Consider the following 23318-nt stretch of genomic DNA (forward strand, 5'->3'; position numbering starts at 1 on the left):
AGGGCAATATCTTTTTTTTACAGTGATGAAGCTGCCTTTTGCTTCTTCACCTGCTCTGTCTGTCTTCTCCAGGCACCTCTGTGTTAGACTGGGATCTGGTCAGTGGCACAGTGGAGTTTTCACTGTCTTTACATTCACTATAGGCACATGCTTTTGAATTGTTGCAGACTGTGCCATCTGCCATCTCCTCAAGATTGTTGGACACTAAAATACCAACTTTGTGCAGTTTGTTCACAATGAACTGCAAGTTCTCGTGAGTCTTGCATTGGCAAGTGTGTCTGTCTCTCTCCTTTGGTGACACAACCCAGAATGGTTTCTCACTGCAGAAGAAGGAATAGGAGACTTTCCCACGCTCAGCAACAAATCTCCTGTAGAGGTTTTTCCGGGTATCACAAGAGAGTCTGCGCTGTTTCTTGATTTTCCTCAGTCTGATGGTGTTTTTCTTGCCAGGAGTTTGCCTGCTCACGTCATCTCTCAGGTAGAACTGGTTTGCTTTCCAGTTGGTGTGGTGGCAAGGAGCTGGTGGCTTCCAGGCCTTGTATGAAAAACCAACGCTTTGTATTTCCTGATGAGCTTTCCTGACAGGATATTTACAAATGCCTTTTTGTCCTTGTTGGCTTTGGCTGCTTTGTACTTTGCTCTTAGCTCCCCTAAGAGAGCATAGTGGAAGATGAGAGTTTTCCTAGGACTGCCTTTTAGTGTAGCTCTTGCCTTCTTTCTTGGGCTGTCAATGTCTCGACCTTTATCCTGCAAACGGTGCCAACGTTTTTTGTATTTGTTGTGTAGTCTTTTGTGCTTTTCCAACTTCTCTTGCAACTCCTGACATTTTCTGCGCCATTTCTGTCCTTCTCTCCTGTGCATGCCCATGGATTTGTTGTCTGTAACACAAACAGATGGAATTCAATGTAATAGTATTACACTTCTAGTATAGCCTGTGTTGCTTGTTGAAACAATAATACATTCTATAGCCATGTGACACATATTGTGTAGACCTTCGTTTATGTGTGTGTGTGTGTGTGTGTGTGTCAGTTTGCAGTTACACTGTCTTAATTCTGACCTTGAACTTCTGGGTTCACTGTCTTTTTTTTTCTTTTCTGACTTTCTCTCTGTGCTTTGCCTGCCTGACCCGCCATTTCCTCCGCTCTTGTCTTTTCTCCCTCTCTGTGTAGTCCTTCACTGTCTTTCTTTTTTTAGTTTCCATATCATTCAAGTAAGTTTGTTTTTTTTCTTTAAGATAGACTGCTCTTCGTTCTGGGTCGGTATCCCTGCACTGTCTGTACAGTCTCTGCTTTTCAGCAGAGCTCAACTTTGCTATATCTATAAAAAGGAAAGTCATGGTTATGTTACGGGTCTCAACACAGTCAATAGCTCGGTAACAAATGATTTGTGGTTCAGTGCCATTAAGTCGTGAAAAACACAGTTGAAAGTCCAGAGGAATGAAGACACAAACTGATTCTTTCTCTTCCCAATTTTCCCCTTGATTTCAAGAGCTCAAAAACATGAAACATATATATGAAACAACTCCCTGTGCATGAATGTTTTTTGTTTTTATATACAATATATGTCCATCATCTAATTCACTTCATGCCCTGTTACAGTAAAGTTCATTGGTTAATCTCATTTTAATCTTAGTTTCACCACACTCTTAGATGGACTTTACCCTTTTGTTCAGGAGCATTTCATCAGCATCAGTACTGTATCAATACCTACTTTCACTTAATGCAAGCAACTTAGCCAAGAGTGAAACTCTAGAATCTCTATAACTGTGCAGTATAAAATTAAAATAATCTAAAACCCATTAACTGCAGTATGAAACTCTACTTACAACAGAAGGGACATAGGGGAGCAGTTTGGCTTAATTCACAAAATTCACAGTTTGAACCTTTGATCTTAACTTTTCTCCATGAAGTTCTGTATGAATCTTAGAAAAACCTTTGTCATATGAATCACAAAATACTAACATATATGCAAATGTTCAGGGCCCCAGCTTCAAATAAAACAGTTAGCACTGTGCACAATCACCTTAATAGTGAGCTTAGCCGTTACAATGCAAATGTAAATATTGTGTGCAAATGACTTCGTGGGCAATGCGAGCGCCACCATTGATCGCAGTAAACAATTTCACTTTCCTACACTTTCTTCTTCTTAAAAACTCATCAATGAAACACTTGAGTCTGTCAACAAACTCTACGCACTTGCGCCACATTTAGTTTCACTTTCGGAGTTATAATTGGTGGTTTATCACTCCATACTAATCTTAAAAACACAGTTCAACATTCAGAGGAATGGCACGAACCGGTGCAAATTCTTCTCAATTTTCCTCTGGGGAGGGGCGGATTCCCTCACCATAAGGAGCCTGGGTGCAACACCACCTGGATTCATTAGTTCCGCTCTACTAGTTCCTCTTGACCTAAGGCTTTTCCCACAGATTGAGGAAAGATAATTTTGGTTCTTAGGCTGAACACTTGTTTACAAATAGTGAAAAATAAAGACTTGAAATGATATTAATATCAATAAACCATATTACAAAAATATTACACAATATTACACATTTGAGTGTACCACAGTTACAATACTGAAATAGAAATGAAATGCTAATAAGTCTGTTTCATGTAAATGCAGACCTATCTATTTATTTGAGGGAAAGGGATTAGTCGTGCTAATGATCATCACTGGTGTTACCCACTGGTCACTGGTGTTACTAACTAGAACAGTAACACCAGTGACACATCCACAGACAAGATGGCCTATTCAAGATGGTGGACATTGCAGGCAAAACCACACATCTTAATTTATAAATATAACAGCTAAACATGCAATTTGATCAATAATTTTAATGAAATCACCTTTCCCCTTACTATAAACGCTGTAACACCAGTGACGCATCTTATGTCCTCACATGAGATGGTGCTGACTCACCATGTGATCTTCAAAATGGACAGGCCTCCAATGACCTCTTGACCAAAAAGATGTTTGCAGGGATGCCGCAGTTTTTCAAAATAAAGGTTTTTATGAATAGTAACACCAGTGACATGGGACAGCTATTTTGTGTAAACTATTTTAATTATTAATTGATGTTTTTAGTATTATACTAAATAACTATAACACCTTACTTTGTATTATGATCTTTAAAACAGGAGAAAAACATTAATTTAAATTCAAAATATGTCACTAAACCATGACTCCTTATCCAAGGGACAAGCCAGATTCACGGCTCTAACCATGCTCTTCAAGATATATTAAAAAAATGTGCAGTATAACTGTCCTATGTATGGTTTAATAACAAGAATACACTTCAATTACAATAAAACATGTATATTTTGTTTCATTGTTTAGCACTTTTGAGTGTTTTTCCTGGTGAATAATGTTGGGACAGGAAAGCCACCATTTTCATAGAATGACCCAGGCATATTTAACATCAAGGCTAAGAGTGTGCCGCATCACTCCCTCATCAATGCTGGTGTCTCTTATTTGTGGCTGCTGCCAGTGCCACATGGGCTTTGCCTTTCAGCAATCAAGCATTGTTTTCATTTTTGTTAAAACCAATAACAGCAGCAGCTGTGGGCAGCTGAGATTGCTGTAACACAGTAAAATGAATGGTTCTCTATTTACAAATTTAAAAATGCATGGGTTAAATAATAGAAATGTTTTTTTCCTTTATTACACAGATGGATGAAAAAAGGAGCAAAGTCTGGAACTATTTTTCAAAAGATGGCAATGGCTATGTGACATGTGATGGAGAGATAAGCCAGGGGTCTGACAAACCAGGCCAAAGGAATACCAGCAATATGAGGTGATAACCTGGAAAACACAAAGCTCTCCATGATGAGGCTATGCAAATGACTGAACCAGCTGCACCAAAAAAGTGTGCCAGTAATACAGTGCAGCAGAGTCTACCACAAATGTTTGACAAATTAACAAAAAGAAGCTGGACAAATTGGTGATGGAGATGTTGGCCACAGTCATACAACCATACAACATGGTTGAAGGTGTTGGTTCTAAAAGGCTTGTCGCCGCTCTAGATCCAAGGTACCCCATGAAAACAGAGAAGTTCTTCTGCACAAAGATGCTGGATGAGGTGCAATAGCCAACTGGGTTGGAAGAATGAAAGAGCTTCTCTCTGTTGAAAATGCTGGAGGAGACATAGCATTCACAACAGACTAGGGATGGACCAATTATCGGCTTGGCCGATAATATCAGCCGATATTTGGCATTTTTACGATCATCGGCATCGGCCGTTTTTTTCACCGATAACCGATAAAATTAATTAATGTATTTTAAAATGCGCTCCTTCGGCTCTGATGCAGCCGTCTCTGCCTGAAGTCACCAGTCTCTTGGTTGTGTAACAATGTCCCGCCCACATCCCTCACTGATTGGCTACTTGGCACAAGTGAGCCAGTGACAGCCAATCAATCAACACTGAAGCCTCTACATGCAGTGCCACAGACACAGAGGAGAAACAGAGGACTGCTCCGGTGGCTGCTCCAGCAGAAAACGTAAGGCAGTGTCAGTCGAAGTTTCAAAGCCCTTTGATGAAGTTTTAAAAATACCACAGCCTTGATCAATATTAGTGATAACATTCAGGCCCAGAGTCGACATTTCACCAACCTACTTGTCTAGTCGCATCAAGCATACGACTTTGCAAGATAGGACTAGCATCACTCACGACAAAAAAAAAAAAAAAAGTTGTTGAGATTAAACTTTTCACAACTTCAACATGGGATAGGCTATTTAATGATGGCTCACCGCTACATTATGATTGACACGACCGGCCGCTTTAGAGCTGGGGCCAGATGCACAATAATAATAATAGGAGACCCTTACGGTTATCATTACTTTGTGGGAATAATTAATCTCCAAACGTGTCTCAGCCCGTGGGGCGGCTCCTGGTTTGTCAATAAACAACACCCGAGGCCATTATAGCCTATAAGTTTAACACCACACACTAACGTGTCCTCTCCCTCAGTGCTCATGCTGCCACTACACAATGATCACACAGAATATGTGTTAAATATTCGTCTTCTTGCCGGTCACTCGTAAAGTCCAGGGAAATGATGGGCCATTTCAATGACTCAAGCAGAGAGCACGAGTTTTTTCAATAAATAAATTTACCGTCGCGTCTAGAACCCACGTGTGTAAAGTAGCCTTTATTGTTTGCATTTACAATTGCCAAGTGCCTTATTCTTATGTAATATGACATACAGTTCTAAGCACAATAGTGTACATTTAATGTTCTGATATTCAGAATATGAATTCATTTCTCTAAATAAATAAATATAATAATAAATAAGGAACTATAAGTGAAAAACTCTGGTGAGCACTGAAAGTTGTCTTTATTTACTCCTGCTGTTTTATGTAAAATTTTAATCCGAAAAGTAACTATTATATCTATAAAATTAATGTGTTGTTTGGTCTTAATCAGGCTGGATCAGATGTATCCTACCTGAGAGGGAGAGAACATAAGACATCATTAATTAAATGTTATTCATGTAGAATAGAAGAACATTAAGAATATTATGTAGTGTAGCGGAAGTTTAACAGACAGTTTTGCTCTAATAAATGAATATATATTTTCTCTTTTTTAATTCTCACTCTCTTTTGTAAGGCCAAAGAATGGCTGAAGGAGGATGTTGAGGAGACACAAGAACAGCATGCTGCTAGCGAGGAAGAACAGGGTGCTGTAGACATGGATGAGCCCGAAGATGAGAGAAACCCCAAAAGGCAACGGACGGAGAAGACATCCTCTCCTATTGAAGACATTGTTCAGCTCTCTTCTTGGACCCCACACCGAAGAGCCATTGGCCAAGGCCTCCATTGAAGATGAGCTGAATCTGTACCTCACGGAGCCAGTCATAGACAGGCGTGGAGATCCTCTCCAGTGGTGGAAACACAACCAAGGGCGTTTTCAGCTTCTTGCCTTACAAGCAAGAAAATTTCTCTGTGCACCACCTTCTTCTGTGCCAAGTGAACGAGTCTTCAGTGAAGTCTCTGCACTTTATGAGAAGAAGAGAAGCCGCCTAACAGGAGAGCATGCTGAGCAGCTCTGCTTTCTGCACCACAATCTGGTGCTACTGGATTGGAAGTACTAACTCAATCCCAAATTTGAGAACAATTCAGTTCAGTTTATTTTGTTGATTTTTTTAAAAATTCGGGGAGCTATTTTATTTATTTATTTATTCATTTCAGTTAGTTTTAAGAAATGCTGCCAGAAGGCCCCTGTACTTTTTGTTTTAATAGGCATTTTAGTTAAGATTATGTGTTCATGTTCATGTTATGTGAAAAAATTAAAAACATTTTCAGTGTAAACAAACAGTATACTGTATTCATTCTAATCCCAGGTGTGTTTCTGTAAATTCTGACACCAAAATTTTTACTGCAAATAAATATCGGTTATACATATCGGCTATCGGTTTCGCTTGGTTATCAATAATCGGTATCGGCCCTGAAAAATCCATATCGGTCGATCCCTAGTATATATGTGTGTTTATTAATTTCATTATTTACTTCATGCAATCAGACTATCAGGCAGATTCACATTTCAAAGTTCGCACCTATTTCCAGTTTGCTTCGTCCCGCCCATAACGACCAACCTGGATTAGTGTCCGTCCAATCAGGTTCGTAGTGGGCGTGTCATGACGAGTCTTGAATGTGAGGACGTGCCCTCTCAGATGCATGATCTCCAACGATGTATTAGACTACAACTGGCCTAACTTGGTTACAGTCACAGCAGACATGTCAGTCAAACGCCGTTTGAGGTGAGTGTCCCAGATAATGCATGTGAATGATATTTTCTTTAAAATATGTCATACCTGAGTTGACAGCCTTTTGAAGCCAACGTTAGCATCCCTCTGATACATTGCTACCATCACATTAGCTATTGTTAGCAGATAGCTATCGTTTTGTATGGTTTTGTGACTAAGTGACTGATGGCAGCAGGGTCATTTTATTTTACAGCTAAACCATTAATTGTTAACGTGCGCTTTCTGTCAAAGCCTGTTCTAACATGGCTAGAGGATTAACGTTAGCCGTAATTGTGTTACTCTATGCTGATACATGTTCATAAACGTTGTTATTCGTGATTTGAATGCGGTCAAACTGCTGTATGCTGCCCTGTGTAATGTGCCACTCGTCCTGCAGAGACTTGAGATCGTTAATTTAAGTTTTTTAATTAGTTTATTTCTAGCATTAGCATGCTAAGTTAGCCCGCTCACTGTTGTCTTCCCTCACTAAAGTCTGCTCTAATTTTTCACCAGGAGGGCCAAGCCAAACACAGCGCATGGTGTCTAGGATTATTATAACCGTTTATTAAAATGCTCTGAGTGTCTGTGACTGGGCTTGTGCTGGTCGGATGACCCACCATCAAAATACTGAACCATTTAAATCAGAAACTAACCTGTTTAAAGGACCTATTTGTGTTACTTTTCGTTATCCAATTTTGCTGTGCAAAATGTATTCTTTTATTGGAACATTTCATGAGTTAAAAAGCCTTTTCAAGCTCGATTTCTGTGCGTTTCTGTCTGTCGCCACAGTAACCAAGTAAAGAGCCAGAGATCCAGTCCTGCCTCCGGTGTCTCCTTTCCAACTTGGGACACAAGAGAGACATAAAATGGAGACGGTTAACATATTCAATATATGATATGAGGATAACTCATGGCTTTGTTTTTGCTCTGATATGCATTGTCAACTGTGAGACCTCATACAGACAGGTGTGAGCCTTACAAATGATGTCCAATCAATTGAATTTTCCGCAGTTGGACTGCGGGGTGGGTGATATGGCCAAAATCTTTGATCACGGTATATATCACAATTTAGTAATTGTTCTGTTAATTCAATGAATGTCTTAAAATAATGACACCATACTTTGTCACATGATTATTTTCCTTTATTTACTGTCATTCAGTCTCTCCTCCGTTTGCTGTCGTGTGTGTGTGTTTGACTAACACGCATGCAGAGCACAGCAGATTGCATTAAAACAAATTTAAGGAGTTCCCACTTTATTCCAAAAATTCCTTCCGTTTGAGCTTTATTCCAGTAATGTTAAATAAGCCTTTCCAGCTCTAATTTTACACAATTGGGATTTAAGAGGGAGCTGTTCATTTTCCAATAAGATACTTTTTTAAATCCAGATTTATCAGGAAAAAGACTAACACTGATTGTTATTGCCTTGTGATCTGTTGAGGTTGTAGATAAAACTTCCAACTGTGATACTGTCCTTATCAAATGTTTTGGATACAAGCCAAAAGTCTACACAACAACGTCTGGAGCAATTCTTATTACTCCACGTGTAAATTTGACTATTTGGAAATTTCTCTCTCCATATATCAGTTCAATCTTTGCCTTTGGTTTTATTTATTCTTTTGAGCTTTGTTTCCTCCTGGCTTATCTGAGTTTGGTTGTACTCTATAGCTTTAATTGCAAACTACAACTGTTTAGTAAGTTAAAGATGTGTTGCTTATTAAAGCTTGGCGATGAGGTCTTAAAAAGGTATTGAACTTCAGGATTCCTGCATATACTCTGGCATTGTCTGGTAAGAAAAAGCAACTCAAAGTAGAAATGATATTTCAATTTCTCAGGAATGTTTGTCTTTAAACACCAAAAGGTTTACATGGATTGTCTAAAAGAAGATGCCTGTTTTCTCCCAAGATGGACAATCGGAGGTACAGGGAGTGCAGAATTATTAGGCAAGTTGTATTTTTGAGGATTAATTTTATTATTGAACAACAACCATGTTCTTAATGAACCCAAAAGACTCATTAATATCAAAGCTGAATATTTTTGGGAGTTGGAGTGGGGCTTTTTTAGTTTTAGCCATTTTAGGAGGATATCTGTGTGTGCAGGTGACTATTACTGTGCATAATTATTAGGCAACTTAACAAAAAACAAATATATACCCATTTCAATTATTTATTTTCACCAGGGAAACCAATACAACAGCTCAACATTCACAAATATACATTTCTGACATTCAAAAACAAATCAGTGACCAATATAGCCACCTTTCTTTGCAAGGACACTCAAAAGCCTGCCATCCATGGATTCTGTCAGTGTTTTGATCTGTTCACGATCAACATTGCGTGCAGCAGCAACCACAGCCTCCCAGACACTGGTCAGAGAGATGTACTGTTTTCCCTCCTTGTAAATCTCACATTTGACGAGGGACCAGAGGTTCTCTATGGGGTTCAGATCAGGTGAACAAGGAGGCCACGTCATTGTCCTGCATGAAAATCATGTTTTTCTTGAAGGATGCAGACTTCTTCCTGTACCGCTGCTTGAAGAAGGTGTCTTCCAGAAACTGGCAGTAGGACTGGGAGTTGAGCTTGACTCCGTCCTCAACCCGAAAAGGCCCCACAAGCTCATCTTTGAGGATACCAGCTCATACCAGTACCCCACCTCCACCTTGCTGGCGTCTGAGTCGGACTGGAGCTCTCTGCCCTTTACCAATCCAGCCACGGGCCCATCCATCTGGCCCATCAAGACTCACTCTCATTTCATCAGTCCATAAAACCTTAGAAAAATCAGTCTTGAGATATTTCTTGGCCCAGCCTTGACGTTTCAGCTTTGTGTGTCTTGTTCAGTGGTGGTCGTTTTTCAGCCTTTCCTACCTTGGCCATGTCTCTGAGTATTGCACACCTTGTGCTTTTGGGCACTCCAGTGATGTTGCAGCTCTGAAATATGGCAAAACTGGTGGCAAGTGGCATCTTGGCAGCTGCACGCTTGACTTTTCTCAGTTCATGGGCAGTTATTTTGCGCCTTGGTTTTTCCACATGCTTTTTGCGACCCTCTTGACTATTTTGAATGAAACGCTTGATTGTTCGATGATCACGCTTCAGAAGCTTGGCAGTTTTAAGAGTGCTGCATCCCTCTGCAAGATATCTCACTATTTTTGACTTTTCTGAGCCTGCCAAGTCCCTCTTCTGCCCCATTTTGCCAAAGGAAAGAAAGTTGTCTAATAATTATGCACACCTGATATAGGGTGTTGATGTCATTAGACCACACCCCTTCTCATTACAGAGATGCACATCACCTGATATGCTTAATTGGTAGTGGGCTTTCCAGCCTATACAGCTTGGAGTAAGACAACGTGCATAAAGAGGATGATGTAGTCAAAATACTCATTTGCCTAATAATTCTGCACTCCCTGTATTTAAGGAGGCCACAACTGCCAAGCAAGTGAACAGACGGTTTGAAATGATCTGACAGTTTCTAACACACCGCATGTATTGCCCACTTCGAATGTATCCTAACATGATTTTTACATTTGTTTAATTTGCAAGAAATAATCACAAAGTTTAACTGCCATGATTTAAGTCCAAATATTGTTGTCTTCATAAGCTCCTCCCAATACACATTCATTGCACTGAGAAAAAAGCCTCAAAATTACTCTTACTGCACATAAAAGGCAGTAAGTAGATTCTGCTAGAATATGTTACAAAAACTCATGTAATCATGTCATATTTTAATTGCCATCCCATGGGGATATGTTGCTTTCTCACTGCGCTGAAAGAAGAATCCATACCATACATACACAGTGTTGACTTACTTTAGTACAAATGAAGACGTCCATGTTTATCTTCTTTACGGTGAGTTGACTGCGGTCAACCACACAGCTTAATCCACCAATTCTGTCTGAGTATCAGGCTAGCAATACATCAAGTTGAGTATGTGTAGTCAGCTCACCCTGCATATTCAAAAATTCTTGACAATTTAGTATACATGCAGGCATTTCTTGCATACATGATCCACATACTATGCAGCTGAAACACTACATACTTAATCTGACATACTTATTTTGCCCACCCTCTCCATGTTGTCTGGTTGAACATGGGCCAAACTATGAAAAACTCCAAGAACACGTAAAATCTTGGGTGGTTGGTTTCTGTCATTAAAGGTAGTTCTTAAGCTGATGTTACTCATAGATGAAAATAGTTTGCAGTGAGTTTCTGTTCCCAGTTTTGCCCTGCATTTAATGTATATGTAGGTCTAGACAATGTATCTTAGTTGTAGCACACAGGAGCAACTGCTGAAGAAGCTGCTCAATATTTTGGACTTGAAGTATGGACAGTACAACACAAAAGTTATGAATATCACTTTAAAGGATACAATTGGTGTAGTATTTACTTATTGTAAACATGGACTGTGAAAAGAGCAAAATCTGCAGTGCTTTTCTGTTAATAACTATGGTCCATCTAGCCACAGACAGACAGACAGACAGACAGACAGACAGATAGACGGATAGATAGACAGATAGATGTTGCTTATGTCTATGTAGTAGAATAGTAGGGGGCTTTCCAGTGTTACTGGATGGGCAGAGCAGGGAGCTATCTGGTTTCTACTATAAGGGATCATGACTGAAAACATGTTATTTGGGCCCAGGGCTAAAAATATTGAAATATTCCCATTTCCTTTTTTCTTTTCTTATAAAAAACAGCTAGCCTAAGCTGTTTAGATGTGTAAAGACTTACTATCCTTGTTTTTTGTTTATAATGTTATTTGTTCAGTTTACTAAAATAACTGTTTAGTACCCTAAATTTACAGATATTATCTTTAGATATACCTGTTAATGTATTTTGATGTGTTCCATCATCCAGTTCTCTAAAATATCTATTACTGTAAATGTGCAGAAATTCCTATTTGATTAAAAGGTACTTATTTTCTTTATACATTGTTTCATTGTTTTTTTTTTTACTTGGGGAAACCAAAATTATACAGCAAATCAGTGTAGATGGACATGACAGTTTCATGAAATGACTACTAAATAACCTTAATTTACAGGGATAGGGATTATTTTTGATGTATTTTTAATGTACTCTGCCTTTTTTCCTATCCAATAAACATTTTTAAAGCTCATAATTCTTAAATTGCTGATTAATACTGTAAATGAGCAGACATTTAATTTTAATGCATTTATAGCATTTTTATACATTAGTTTTATGAACATAGTTTTTATATGTTATAACTTCGTTATTGTACAGGGGAAAAATAGTATTTGAACATGAAATTACAGTAAATAGACTTGGCTATTTCCTAAAATAAATGATTTTTAATGTGTTTTGACATGTTATTTTGCAGTACAATGGGCATTTACCAACTATAATATACTGTATTTTTTTATTAATTTTGACTGTAAAATCTACTTCTGTATTTTTATAATTATTGAATGTAGTTCTGTGATATGGTTATTTACTGTAATTTTACAGTATCCGTTTGGAAACTTTGCTGCCAGTGCTTTTACTGTTTTTTTTTTTTTGTTGTTTTTTTTTTGTTGTTTTTTTTACAGGGTATGTGTATAAGAAGAGCTACTTATATAGTCAAGTGGAAGGCTGTACCTACCAACCCATTTAGTCATAGGTAGGATATATTGTAGATTAATCACAGACGAAGAGCTCCAAACATGACTTTTCAAATCTTCTGCTGCCTGTCTTCTAGTATATAAGTCTATTTCAAATGATGTCCTCTAATCATTATAGATATAAGATTTCTTTAATCTCTTAAACAGTCACACAGAAACAACCTGGAATGATACAAATACCTTCAACACCATCAACTCTGAGGGAAAGCAAATTGGTATGACATCCTGGAACTGTACAGATCACCAGTATTATCATTCTGGTAGCCATTTACAAAATCACAATCTTTCCGAGTCATTGCTTGATGCTTTCATACACTTCAAATTTGTACTGGATACCATTCTCCTCCTGCAGCTCCTGTGGCACTCCTGGAAACCTGTTGCAAAGACAAGACTTATTCCATGTTCCACCTGGTACGCTGCACATATACAGTCATGGTCAAAAGTTTACAAGCACTTGTAAAGAACATGTACACTGCAAAAAAACCAAATACAATTATTATTACAACTTGGGTCTTATTTTCTTCAGGCTAGTTGAATTATTTTGTTGAAAAAAGACATAAGAATTATGACCCAAAATCCATAACAGTTTACAGAATCACTTACTGCCTTAACATCAATATATTCAGTTGTTTAGATAACCCTATTAAATTGTTGATTTTTTTCAAACCTGACAGTATTTTGGTCTATTTGATGCTCCACAATCTCATCAAATCATTTGGATGAAGCTACCAGGCCAAAACCACTAAAACAGCCTCAAGTTGTAACAAACCTAAATTACCCACAAAAATGCTCTGAAGATGTATGCTGAACTTACGCTGGCAGCAGGCTATATTTGTCTGGACTGATCTCAGGAAGGAATGTGTCACACTCAAACTGCTTCAGGATTCGTGTGACAAACAGTCTACTGGTCCTCGTGGTCTCCATCAGCTCCTGGGTGGCCCACAGAAACCAAAGCATAATTACAGAAAGATGAAGTCTGTGTGTCGGGAACAGATCGACTATAGATATATACTTCATATGACCCCACTTCAAAAAACACGAACTATCCCTTTGTGTATGTGTGAGACATAAGTCAAATTAACCAAAAAAAAAACTTTCTGAAACATATTCACAGTGAGCACCCTGTCTGAGCAGTACCTTATAAAGAGAGCTGCCCCCTATAACCCAGACCTGATCAGCCTGATCTGCCAGCTCTGTGTCGACCAGACTAAGTGCTGAGCTGAAGTCTGCCGCCAGGTGGTGTGCTCCTGCAGGGGGGACTCTGGAGGAGGAATTGGCACCAACATCAGTTCACAGTAACTACTGTGCAAAACTTGATGCAATGCAACATTAAATAATAAGTGTGGAGCGGGTAGAGGAGGGTGTGTGAGGAAGATGCAAAATAAAAATCAAATGGGCTTAATTTTTAACATTGTCTGCATGTGTTGACCATAGTTGGGAAGCACAGTTGAGATGTTTGTTTTCCTCCAAAGCTTACCCAGTTTGCATATTATGTGACTGTCACTTTTCAGCCATGCATCTACAGTAAAACTTTTTTTTTTTTTTTTTTTTTAAATGTTGTGTAGCAGTGTTCACAGACGCATACTTGCATTCCCTGCTGAGGACGATGTTGATCCTGTTGTTCAGAGGTCTGAACTTGTCTGGGATTGAAAACCACGTCTTCCTGCCCATGATCACCACATTCTGCTTGCCTGCAGGATAGCAAGGTGAACTGAATTAATTCATTAGTTAGTGCTTAAAAGTCCTAAAGGCCAAACTGAGCACCAGTTGTCAGTTTAGCAACAGCTTAGTAGACTAAAACAAACCAGCATGTCAGCCACACCTCCCCTCCCCCTCTCTACTGTTCTCAGCAGCACAGAGGAGGGAATAACGGTAACTTATTGTAGTCAGTGTCATTGGATGATGTTAGTACAATACACACACACACACACACACACACACACACACACACACACACACACACACAGCTGAAGCAGGGAAGGCCATCAGAGGTAAGGGTTCCGTAACAGAAGCAGCTGCAGGTCTGTGGCAACTGCCCCAAGGTCTGTGGTAGCCGGGCTTTCCACTGGAAGCGTCAGGGCCGGGGCCAGGGCTGGTGCTTCGGATTAACACGGGTTACAAAACCATCAAAGTACAGACATGGTGAACAGACACTACAGTCACAAGTTGATCTGGCCTCCTTCTTTGACCAAGAGGTGACTGTGTGTATGCTATGAGAAGTGAAATATGCTATACAGTGATTTACGTGTTCCTAACACAGCACTGTCTCATTAGTAGCTTGATTTAGTGGTGTTGGACCTCAAACAAACCACGGTCTGCTGCACAGTTTGCTCAAAGGCTGTTGTGACTAAAAGACAGCAGACCAATACATTCAAACAGACACACGGATCAGAGTGGGACACTTGTTGTTCACTACAACAAGACCGTGGCAGCCCACAAACACCGGCTATAAAAGTACAGTGGTGCCGAGCTAGCAGTATAGCAGCACAGCGCCGTTATTCCACAGTCTGGAGGGAACCCTGACAGAGGCATATTTGACTGTAACATGTCATCTCATTGAAAACTGGCAAAATGAGGTCATTTGTTTTGGAAACCCAAACTTTCCAAGGGCAGCATACAAGCAGACAATATTAGTTTAGTGCTTAAACGCATCACAGAAGGATGGGGCATAACTGACAAGGTGTTGCAGTTGTGACAGACAATGGTGCAAATATATTTGCAGCAGTGCACAACGCTGGGTGGAGGCATCATCCATGTTTTGCACATACACTGAATTTAATTGTAAAGGACAGTTTAAAAACTGTTCCTGAATTGGTGAAAGTGATGGAGAAATGCAGTGCGATCGTATCCTTTTTTCACCACAGCACACAGGCCACAGAGAAGCTAAGGGGTATTCACCAACAGTTGAAAGTGGCAGAACACAAGCTAATCCAGCCAGTAGATACTCACTGGAATTCAGTTTGTTACATGCTGGAGAGGCTCTATGAGCAAACTGAAGCTGTGACCACAGCACTCTTCCTTTTAGGGAGGAATGCATTGTGCTTAAATATGAGAGAATTATCCTTCATCAAGCAAACAGTTGATGCACTACAGCCATTTGAAGAAGTGACACAGGAAATTTCAGCTGAAAAGTATGTTTCAGTCTCCCAAATGATTCCACTCGTGTCACTCATTCACAGGGCTATAGCAGCCTGTGAACGTCAATGCAGCTCCCTTGCCACAAAGCTGGCACAGCAATGTCAACGCAGATTCAGAGGTATTGAGAGCATTCACTGTCTAGCTGCCACTATATTTCTGGATGACAGGTTTAAACATCTTGGTTTTCGAGACAATGTGGAAGTAATGAAAAAACATCTCTCTGAAATACAGGAAGTCTATCAGACAGGACAGTTAGCTCCCACTCTAGCCCCAAGCTCAACAGCTACTGTAAACTCTACCTCATGGCCTTCTACCTGAGGATCTTCTACTTCAGAGCCTTCTGCCTCAGGGCCAAACCAGAGGCCTGCCCCCTGAGATTAAGCTGTATCAAAAGGAAAGATAGGGACTGATTTTGACATGCAGGTTTTGTCAGGACAACGTCACTGGTCAGCTGCCAGTACTCACTGAAGTACATTGGTACTCAGAAGGAGAAGTGATTCCTCAAGATAGGGATGCACTGGTTTGGTGGCGAGAACATGAACCAACATTCCCAGCCCTGAGCAAACTAGCAGTGAGATACCTGGGAATTACTGCCACTTCTGTACCAGCAGAGGGAGTCTTTTCAAAAGGCAGGAGAGGTTCTGAGCAAAGAAGAAACAGACTAAAGGGGAAGACAGTAAATATACTATTGTTATTTGGCTAAAACTTGTGAATGGGGAAAAGTGTCTATGTTGGATAGTTTTCTTGAAGTGTTAGGTTAAGTATTTTCATGTTAACATGTTTATTATGGCTGAGCAAATTTATCTATCCTGCTATACATATTGATATTTGGACCCCCAGAAAGTATCGATTTTTCAGCCGTGAGTATCAATACATTAAGTCCCATTCAAATCCCCCATGTTTAGCCCAGCACTCTGCTCTCTGCCCATTTCCCCCCATTCACTTTGCAGGAAGAGCAATTAGGTCATCCAGCCACTAGTGTTGCTGTAGAGCATTTCTAGCAAGTTACCCATCTAGATACTCTTTACTGATTCTTGAGAATGACAGCGAATATACATCCAGCACCTTCATGCTTAAAAGCAGATGTGTGGGAGCACTTAGGGTTTAAAAAGGAGGAGGGTGAAGCGATGATTTCTGTAAAAGTCTGGCGGTTAGCAAGCTATGTCACACAAACATGAATTACTCTGGAAATACCACCAACCAACAAGTGAACCTAAAATGTCCCCACCCGGACAAGATAATGCTAACTGAGGAACCCAAGAAGCTGCAGCGTGACCCAAAACAAACCATACTGGATAGCGATGGCGGTTGTTCCCACAAGTTCCCATCTACTTCATCAAGGTCGCAGAAGATAACAGAATCTGTTGCTTACTTTATTTGTCAGGATTTGAGACTTTATTCGGTGGTGGAAAAAAAACGCAGGCTTTAGGCGCATGGTGAATGCGATGGAGCCCCGCTATCCGATTCCAACCTGCGAACACCTCACCAAAAGGTATATGTTCCCTGGCTGTATGCTCAAAGGCAAACGTCAAAGCCTCCATGGCCAGCATGGAGAGAGTTGCCCTAATGTGCGACGGGTGGACCTCACGAACAACTGTCACCATCACGGCCACTTTATCAACAAGGAATGGGAGCTTGTTACGTGTGTCTTACTAACCAGGGACATGACAGAGCGCCACACCGGACACAACCTGGAAGAACATCTGAGAAATGCCCTCACTGAGTGGGGAATCACAGAAAAAGATCCAGTAATTGTCACTGACAATGCATCAAATATGACAACTGCAGCTGAGGAGGCAGCGTTCACACTTCATGTCAAATGCTACGCTCCCATCCTAAATCTGGCTGCGCAATGTGCCCTCAAAATCCCAGCAGTCGCACGCCTGCTGGGAAGAGTGAGACGCATTGTGAATTTCTTCAGACGAAGCACCACAGCCAACCACATGCTGAAAGAGAAAGAGGCTTCTATGACTATCAGAGCACAAGCTGATGACGGATGTGGTTACCAGGTTTGCGTGTGGTTACTTTTCAATAATTTATTGTCTTTATTACTAATTCATTTTGTTAAATATAAAGCAGTATTCTGTGCATCAATACTGTGAAGGGCGCTATAGGTCTATAAATAAAGTTTCTTACTTGTACTTAACTACAGGTGGAACAGTGTGCACGACATGTTTGAAAGATTCCTCGAGCAACAACCAGCCATCTGCGCAGCCCTACTCTCGAGTGAGGTCAGGAAGACCAAGAGGGATTTGTGCACACTGACCGAGTCAGACGTGACAACAGTAGTCAGCACACTGAAGCCCATGAAGAAGGCTACACAGTACATGTCCAAGGAGAAGACCCTCACACTGTCAGTCCTGGCACCCCTCCAGGACACATTGATCAATGGACTGAAACTGATCGAATCTGCAGTCATGATAGAGATGAAGGCAGCCATGGCTGGGGATCGTCAGAAGTACATCAACCTCAAGGCAACTCTCCATGCACAATCAGCGATGGATCCAAGATTAAAGTCTTCCCTTCCTGACTGAGAACGAAAGACAGGAAGTTTATGATGGACTGATTGCACAGGCTGCAAGACTGAGCATGCAGCCATCAGAGGTAAGGCAATGATGGTACTGCTAGGTATAACCCTTGGCCTTGTATCCTATCCGCCATCCGATGAGGGGATGGCATCCGAAGAACCCAGGAACCCAAGGCCGTCTTGTCCACTGGCTGCCCTTCTTGGTGAATGATACCTTGGTGGTGCAGCACAACCCAAGACAAATACCCAAGAGGATGAAGCCAAGGAGCAGATCTCCTGGAAGTGAAAGAAGATCCACTGGTCTGGTGGAAGGAGCACCAGTCTGAGTATCAACTCTTGTCACACCTTGCTTAAAAGGTACCTCTGCATCCCTGGCACTAGTCTCTCCCTGTAGAGGGTCTTCTCCACTGCCAGAGATATCATCACTCCTCAGAGAAGTGCAATTCTTGCAGAGCATGTTGATCAGATTCTACTTCTGAACAAAAATCTGAAGAGAATATAGATCTTTGGTCTTGGTCTGTAGTTATGTGGAGAGGAGACTTTCTGTTTAGTGTTCCGTCTGCTAAGACGGGTACAATTTTAAGTTGGCTTAAATGTTGCTCCTATGGACTTGAATTATTGGCTGCCATAGTTTATTTTTACTGTCCTGGTGGCTAGAGTGGCTACCTCACATACTTGTGGGTCAAAGAGGGATAAGACCTTTGAGTGGCCCATTTGCAAAATACTTAAAGATATATTTGGCCATTTTCCAAACATTTGGAATGTAGTGTACTCATGCATGTATGTGAAAACTTCAAAGATATTTTAGTGTTTTTAAACTTAAATTAATAGGGCAACAACCTTAAAAAAGTCATTTGGGGCGACCGTTATTTACCTCAAAATTAATAGATTTCCTTAACATAACTTGTATTTTAATAAGTATCAGTAATTAAATGAACTGTTTATGAAAGATTCTCCTGTGTCCTTTCATTTTTTGTAAACCATTTTTAAATTATATTTTATCTATAATGGCAGTGTCTCCCTCATAAAGCCGTTACATATACATTTCTTACTCTAGAATTCATAAAACTGATTTAAAATGTGTATAGATAGTATCCACGTATGTATGCTATACCAATGATTAATATTTCAACCAAAACTGATAGACATTAAATTTTGAATTTAGTACAGAATTGCCAATCATTGGTTACCCCACATGACAGGTGGTCACCCCAAATGATGAGAAACAGCAGGCAGTTAAGGCTATTCAATAATTTACAGAGTTGAGACAAATTTATTTTTTTTTATAAAAGAATCAGCACATAACTATTTCTTTTTCATTTGACACAAACATAACATTAGCATGTTCCTCACTATTACATAACTCCTAACTCCAGACACGTTGTAGGCTTAATCTGGAGGCATTTCTTTAACCCCAGGCATTTCTGAACTTTACTCAGTCTTGGCACGTCAACTTCGAGAAGCGTGATGTTGCTGGCTCAGGCTCTGAAATTACAGCGTGAACATCTTTCCAAAAGTAGAAAGTAACATCTGGAGTTTGTGGCCACAAGAACAAGTTCTTGTCATCAGACTGTCGCATACAGCTGATCTGCAGCTCCTCTTCCGCAACCTTTAGGACCTGGCCTACATATGGAAGCTCATCGTAGGTTACTATCACAAACCTGCCACACAGATCTAGGACACTTTATTGTTCCCTGGGTGGCTCAGGTGGAGAGCTTGAGGGGTTGTCAGTTAGCACACTGTCTTGTTCACTGGGTGGCTCAGGTTTCTCAGTTTGGCGTATGGTGGCTTTCTGGTCTACAGTTACTGTCTGGTAACAAGGGCATGGACTCGTCTCTAAGTGCTTACAGAAGCAAGACACCTCCCTGTGCGTGATCTTTGCAGGCTGTGATGACACATCTTGGTGGAACTTCATGGTGCCTTTCACAGCCTCCAAGTTGCCAGGAATCAACTCGTCACATTTTTCGATGCTCTCGCTTATCACCCATTATTGTCCCACCAATCCCATCTGGGGCCCCTTTTCCATGGGATTTTTCTGAGTAATTCCAGGTCACATTTTTGATTGCTGAGAGGAAAGGCACAGTACTGAGCAAGTAAAAGTTATTTTTGTTACGGTACTGTGTAACAGGCCCATCACTCAGAATGTGGAGGGTAGTGATTTGTGGGAAGGTTTTCCGAAGCTCTTTCAAGATAGGCTCTAGATGTGCCCACACTGCCCATTCATCATGTCGAAGGCAGTCAGACAGTGTTGCATAAGACTTGGTTCCATGGACAGTGTACAGGACTGCCGTGTGAATAGTAGCCTGTCGTCTACTGCCTCCAAAGTGAAAAGACTGGATCTCTGTGCTTAGCTTGCAGGCATAGTTTTCAGAAAAGTCGATATGCAGAACAGCTTCACACTCCATGATGTTTTGTTTGAGGAGGCGGAACTGCTCTGCCTGGCGCAGCCAGTTGAACTGGTGTATTCTCTCTTTCTCTCTCTGGTGTAGAGGACACCGGTGGGTTAAATTCCTTGTAAGGGATTCACCACAACTTGCCCTGGATTATCCTGCTGCTTATTGACCTCTATACCAACTAGAACTGTTGGAGTGTTCTCTAAAGATGGTGGTGTCAGTTGCCCTGTTGCTTTCTTCTCTGGTAGCTGAAACAATAATGTATACTGTGTCACTGATTTTGGTGGCGTAAATAACATACATACTTATGTGATATGACATTTTGAAATACAGCCTGCCATGAGAAAGATATACTGCATGTTACCTATATATTTTTACCATTTTTCCTGGCAAGGTAGTCAGCTCTTGCTGCAGGGTCTGCATTGATCCACTGCCTGTAGCGAGCAGTCTTTTGTTTGCTTGTTAGAGGGGCCATCTAGAAAAAAGTTATAAAATTAAACATACAGAGAGCTAGAAAAGGAACTGAAAAATAGAATAAATGCTTAATATTCATAAATTTCTCTGATAGACACAATAATCAAAAAGAAGTGGTAATCTCTAAAGTAGTATGGAACTGATTGGAATTTAGAAAAATATATGTTGAAATATAGAAAGTTATGTTAAATCAAATAACTAAATGTAGATCATGAGTGAAATAAGCATACAGAAACTACAAATACAGGATATGTATTATCTATCATTTAAACCATTGGCGGTGGTCACCCCACATGATGCTTGGTTGCCCCAGATGATGTTTTCAAGTGTAAACAAATATAACAGGGTAACGGTTAGCTATAGAATCTAAGCTAGCTACTTCTCACCACATATCACTAACAGATTTACCTTCAAAATATAGATTTGCGAATAAAACCCATTATTCACAGTTTTAGGGTGGTCGCCCCACATGATATCCAAATGTGATGTATACATTGCAGCGGCTAAAAAGAGGATTTATTTGTAAAGATGATAGAGACTACTGACCTGCAAGTTGTCTCTCTGGGACCCTCAGGGTGTGGCTGGCTGATGCAACATCCTCCTTTAGATGATTGTCAAAATAAAAGTCCCATAATTGTATTTTCTCGATGGTCGCCCCGGATGATATTTCAGACAATGAACATACTCAGACAAGATTTGTTTGTGTATTATGATTGAAATGTATGTACAAATGCCTCATAACTTTGTCAATAAATGGAAAACAAGTTTGAAATTATGCCAAATAGGGCAAGGATTATATTTAAATTGTTTTAATGTGATTCAAAACCAGTTGTCCAAACAGAAGTCAAGGCCGGACGGTCGCCCCACATGATGTTTTCACATTTCAGATGGTAGAAAATGACCAATAACCAACAAGTTTAAAGAAATAAGAGTGGGCACATGTATAAGGAAGGTATTAGGCATACATGTTATATTTTTATTCATTTTAATGTTTATTATTAGGTAAAAAGTCCTGTCGGACAGAAAAAGCAAGCGTAACGTCTTTGACCCTTGTAGGCCTACAGGCCTTAAACTACTCTGCTACGATGGGTACATTTTATGGTAAATGTTTAAATGTTGTTCTTTGTGACTTGAATTATTGGCTGTTTTGGAGAAGCCATGGTACCATGTTTACTTACCTAGTGGCTAGACTGGCTAGCTCATGTTCAGTGTCCAGCTTAAAAAGCTGTCAAAGAATGTGTTCAGAAAAATCCACTTGCTGCACTTGTTAACGCTCCATTGTTCATTGTAATACTGCACTTTATTTACTGTTCAAATGCTTGCAAGCTACAGTTTGCACTGTCTCAATAAATCAAACTAATTTTCTCACCAGATCTTTGATTCATTTTGTCCTTGGTGTTTAGTCAGCATCGGATATCGAAGACGGAGCTTAGGCGGCAGCTCACACTTGCTTTGGCACAAGTGGGCCAATGACATTAGCAAATACCCCTACACTGGCACTTTCCCTTATATACCAAGAACACGTGCAAATGAATTGGACTTCATGCACACACCTGTTTCACTTTACTTCAGCCCCAAACAAGATGAACTTTTACCTTTCACAGATGGCGTCGCTGTCATCGTTCTGAAGTGTTTGAATTCATTACTAAAAAAGAGAAAACTTATTATTAAAATGTTGACAGCGTCAATATATTTGCAGTTCTACCACGGGACCTCCAATGTCTCTCTGCGCAGCTAAATGGCGCTCATGGCGTGTTTCATTGTTACCACATTAAGAGTCAACTAGCCTCCTTTCAGCGGGACTTACTTGAGTCTGACAGGATGCCAGGGCAGGTTTCCATTGTTCCCGATACCCAGGTCAGGACACACGGCCACGATACCGTTCACAATGCGGGACATCGTCAGATAACACAGTGGACGAGTGTTCTGTGTTTCATAGCTTCCCGCATACCCGGAAATGACGAGTTCTTCTTCTTCGTCACGTCTTATGGCAGCTGTCAGCGCGCTACAACATCAATGCCACCCTCTGGTGTAATAATAACCACCTCCTCCACCTCCATTCTGCCCCGGTTAAAATAATGCTAGTACTATCTTCTGCCAAAGGTCAAATATTTTAGTGCATCCTCTCTCGTCTTTGGGGACTGTCATTACATTTTTCTTGAGTTAACTGCTATTTTCTAAAATACTGAGCTAGGTAGGATTGAACCTGATCAGTTTGGAGACTGCAGGAAAACACATGCAGTCTGCAGGTTTAGGCTTAATTTTTTTAATCCCCCAAAGCCTAATCTGCCCATTTTAAATGTTCAGTGTGATATTTAGAGCTGCAACAGTTAGCAGTTGTCAATCACTAAATTAATTGCCAACTTTTAAGTTTAACAATAAATTTGTTTGAGTCATTTTTAAATAAAACTAGAATGGCACTCAGTAAAATACATAC

At 40.3% G+C, this 23318-nt stretch overlaps 1 protein-coding gene and 1 long non-coding RNA gene across 3 annotated transcripts; both read right to left on the reverse strand.

Annotated features, from left to right (window-relative positions):
* Positions 1-12458: 12458 nt before the first annotated feature.
* Positions 12459-22849, reverse strand: dhfr (dihydrofolate reductase). 2 transcript variants are annotated; one of them, XM_037097992.1, is made up of 6 exons: positions 22689-22849; positions 22477-22526; positions 13935-14040; positions 13487-13610; positions 13164-13279; positions 12459-12723 (listed from the first exon to the last, which is right to left on the reverse strand). In XM_037097992.1, the coding sequence occupies exons 1-6, from the start codon at positions 22778-22780 to the stop codon at positions 12642-12644; spliced, it is 570 nt and encodes a 189-aa protein (XP_036953887.1). In that variant the 5' UTR covers positions 22781-22849; the 3' UTR covers positions 12459-12641. The 2 variants fall into 2 exon arrangements, with proteins under 2 accessions (XP_036953887.1, XP_036953888.1); XM_037097993.1 differs by lacking the exons at positions 22477-22526; positions 22689-22849 and adding an exon at positions 22251-22389.
* On the reverse strand, positions 18640-22238 carry LOC119019430. The gene is made up of 3 exons (XR_005075044.1): positions 21428-22238; positions 20786-20882; positions 18640-20655 (listed from the first exon to the last, which is right to left on the reverse strand). It is a non-coding gene; the product is annotated as an uncharacterized LOC119019430 (long non-coding RNA).
* Positions 22850-23318: the final 469 nt, after the last annotated feature.

The sequence above is a fragment of the Acanthopagrus latus genome, chromosome 5 (genome assembly GCF_904848185.1).
Source record: "Acanthopagrus latus isolate v.2019 chromosome 5, fAcaLat1.1, whole genome shotgun sequence".
NCBI classification, from domain to species: Eukaryota; Metazoa; Chordata; class Actinopteri; order Spariformes; family Sparidae; genus Acanthopagrus; species Acanthopagrus latus.

Bases quoted from the DNA above. Each gene is read 5' to 3' on its own strand.
- dhfr (XM_037097992.1), bottom strand. From the start codon at position 22,780: ATGTCCCGCATTGTGAACGGTATCGTGGCCGTGTGTCCTGACCTGGGT. The intron at 13,280-13,486 runs GTACTGCTCAGA...TGGGCCACCCAG, and splicing joins GGGGCAGCTCTCTTTATAAG to GAGCTGATGGAGACCACGAG. The intron at 12,724-13,163 runs GTAAGTTCAGCA...TCTTTGCAACAG, and splicing joins AAATATAGCCTGCTGCCAGC to GTTTCCAGGAGTGCCACAGG.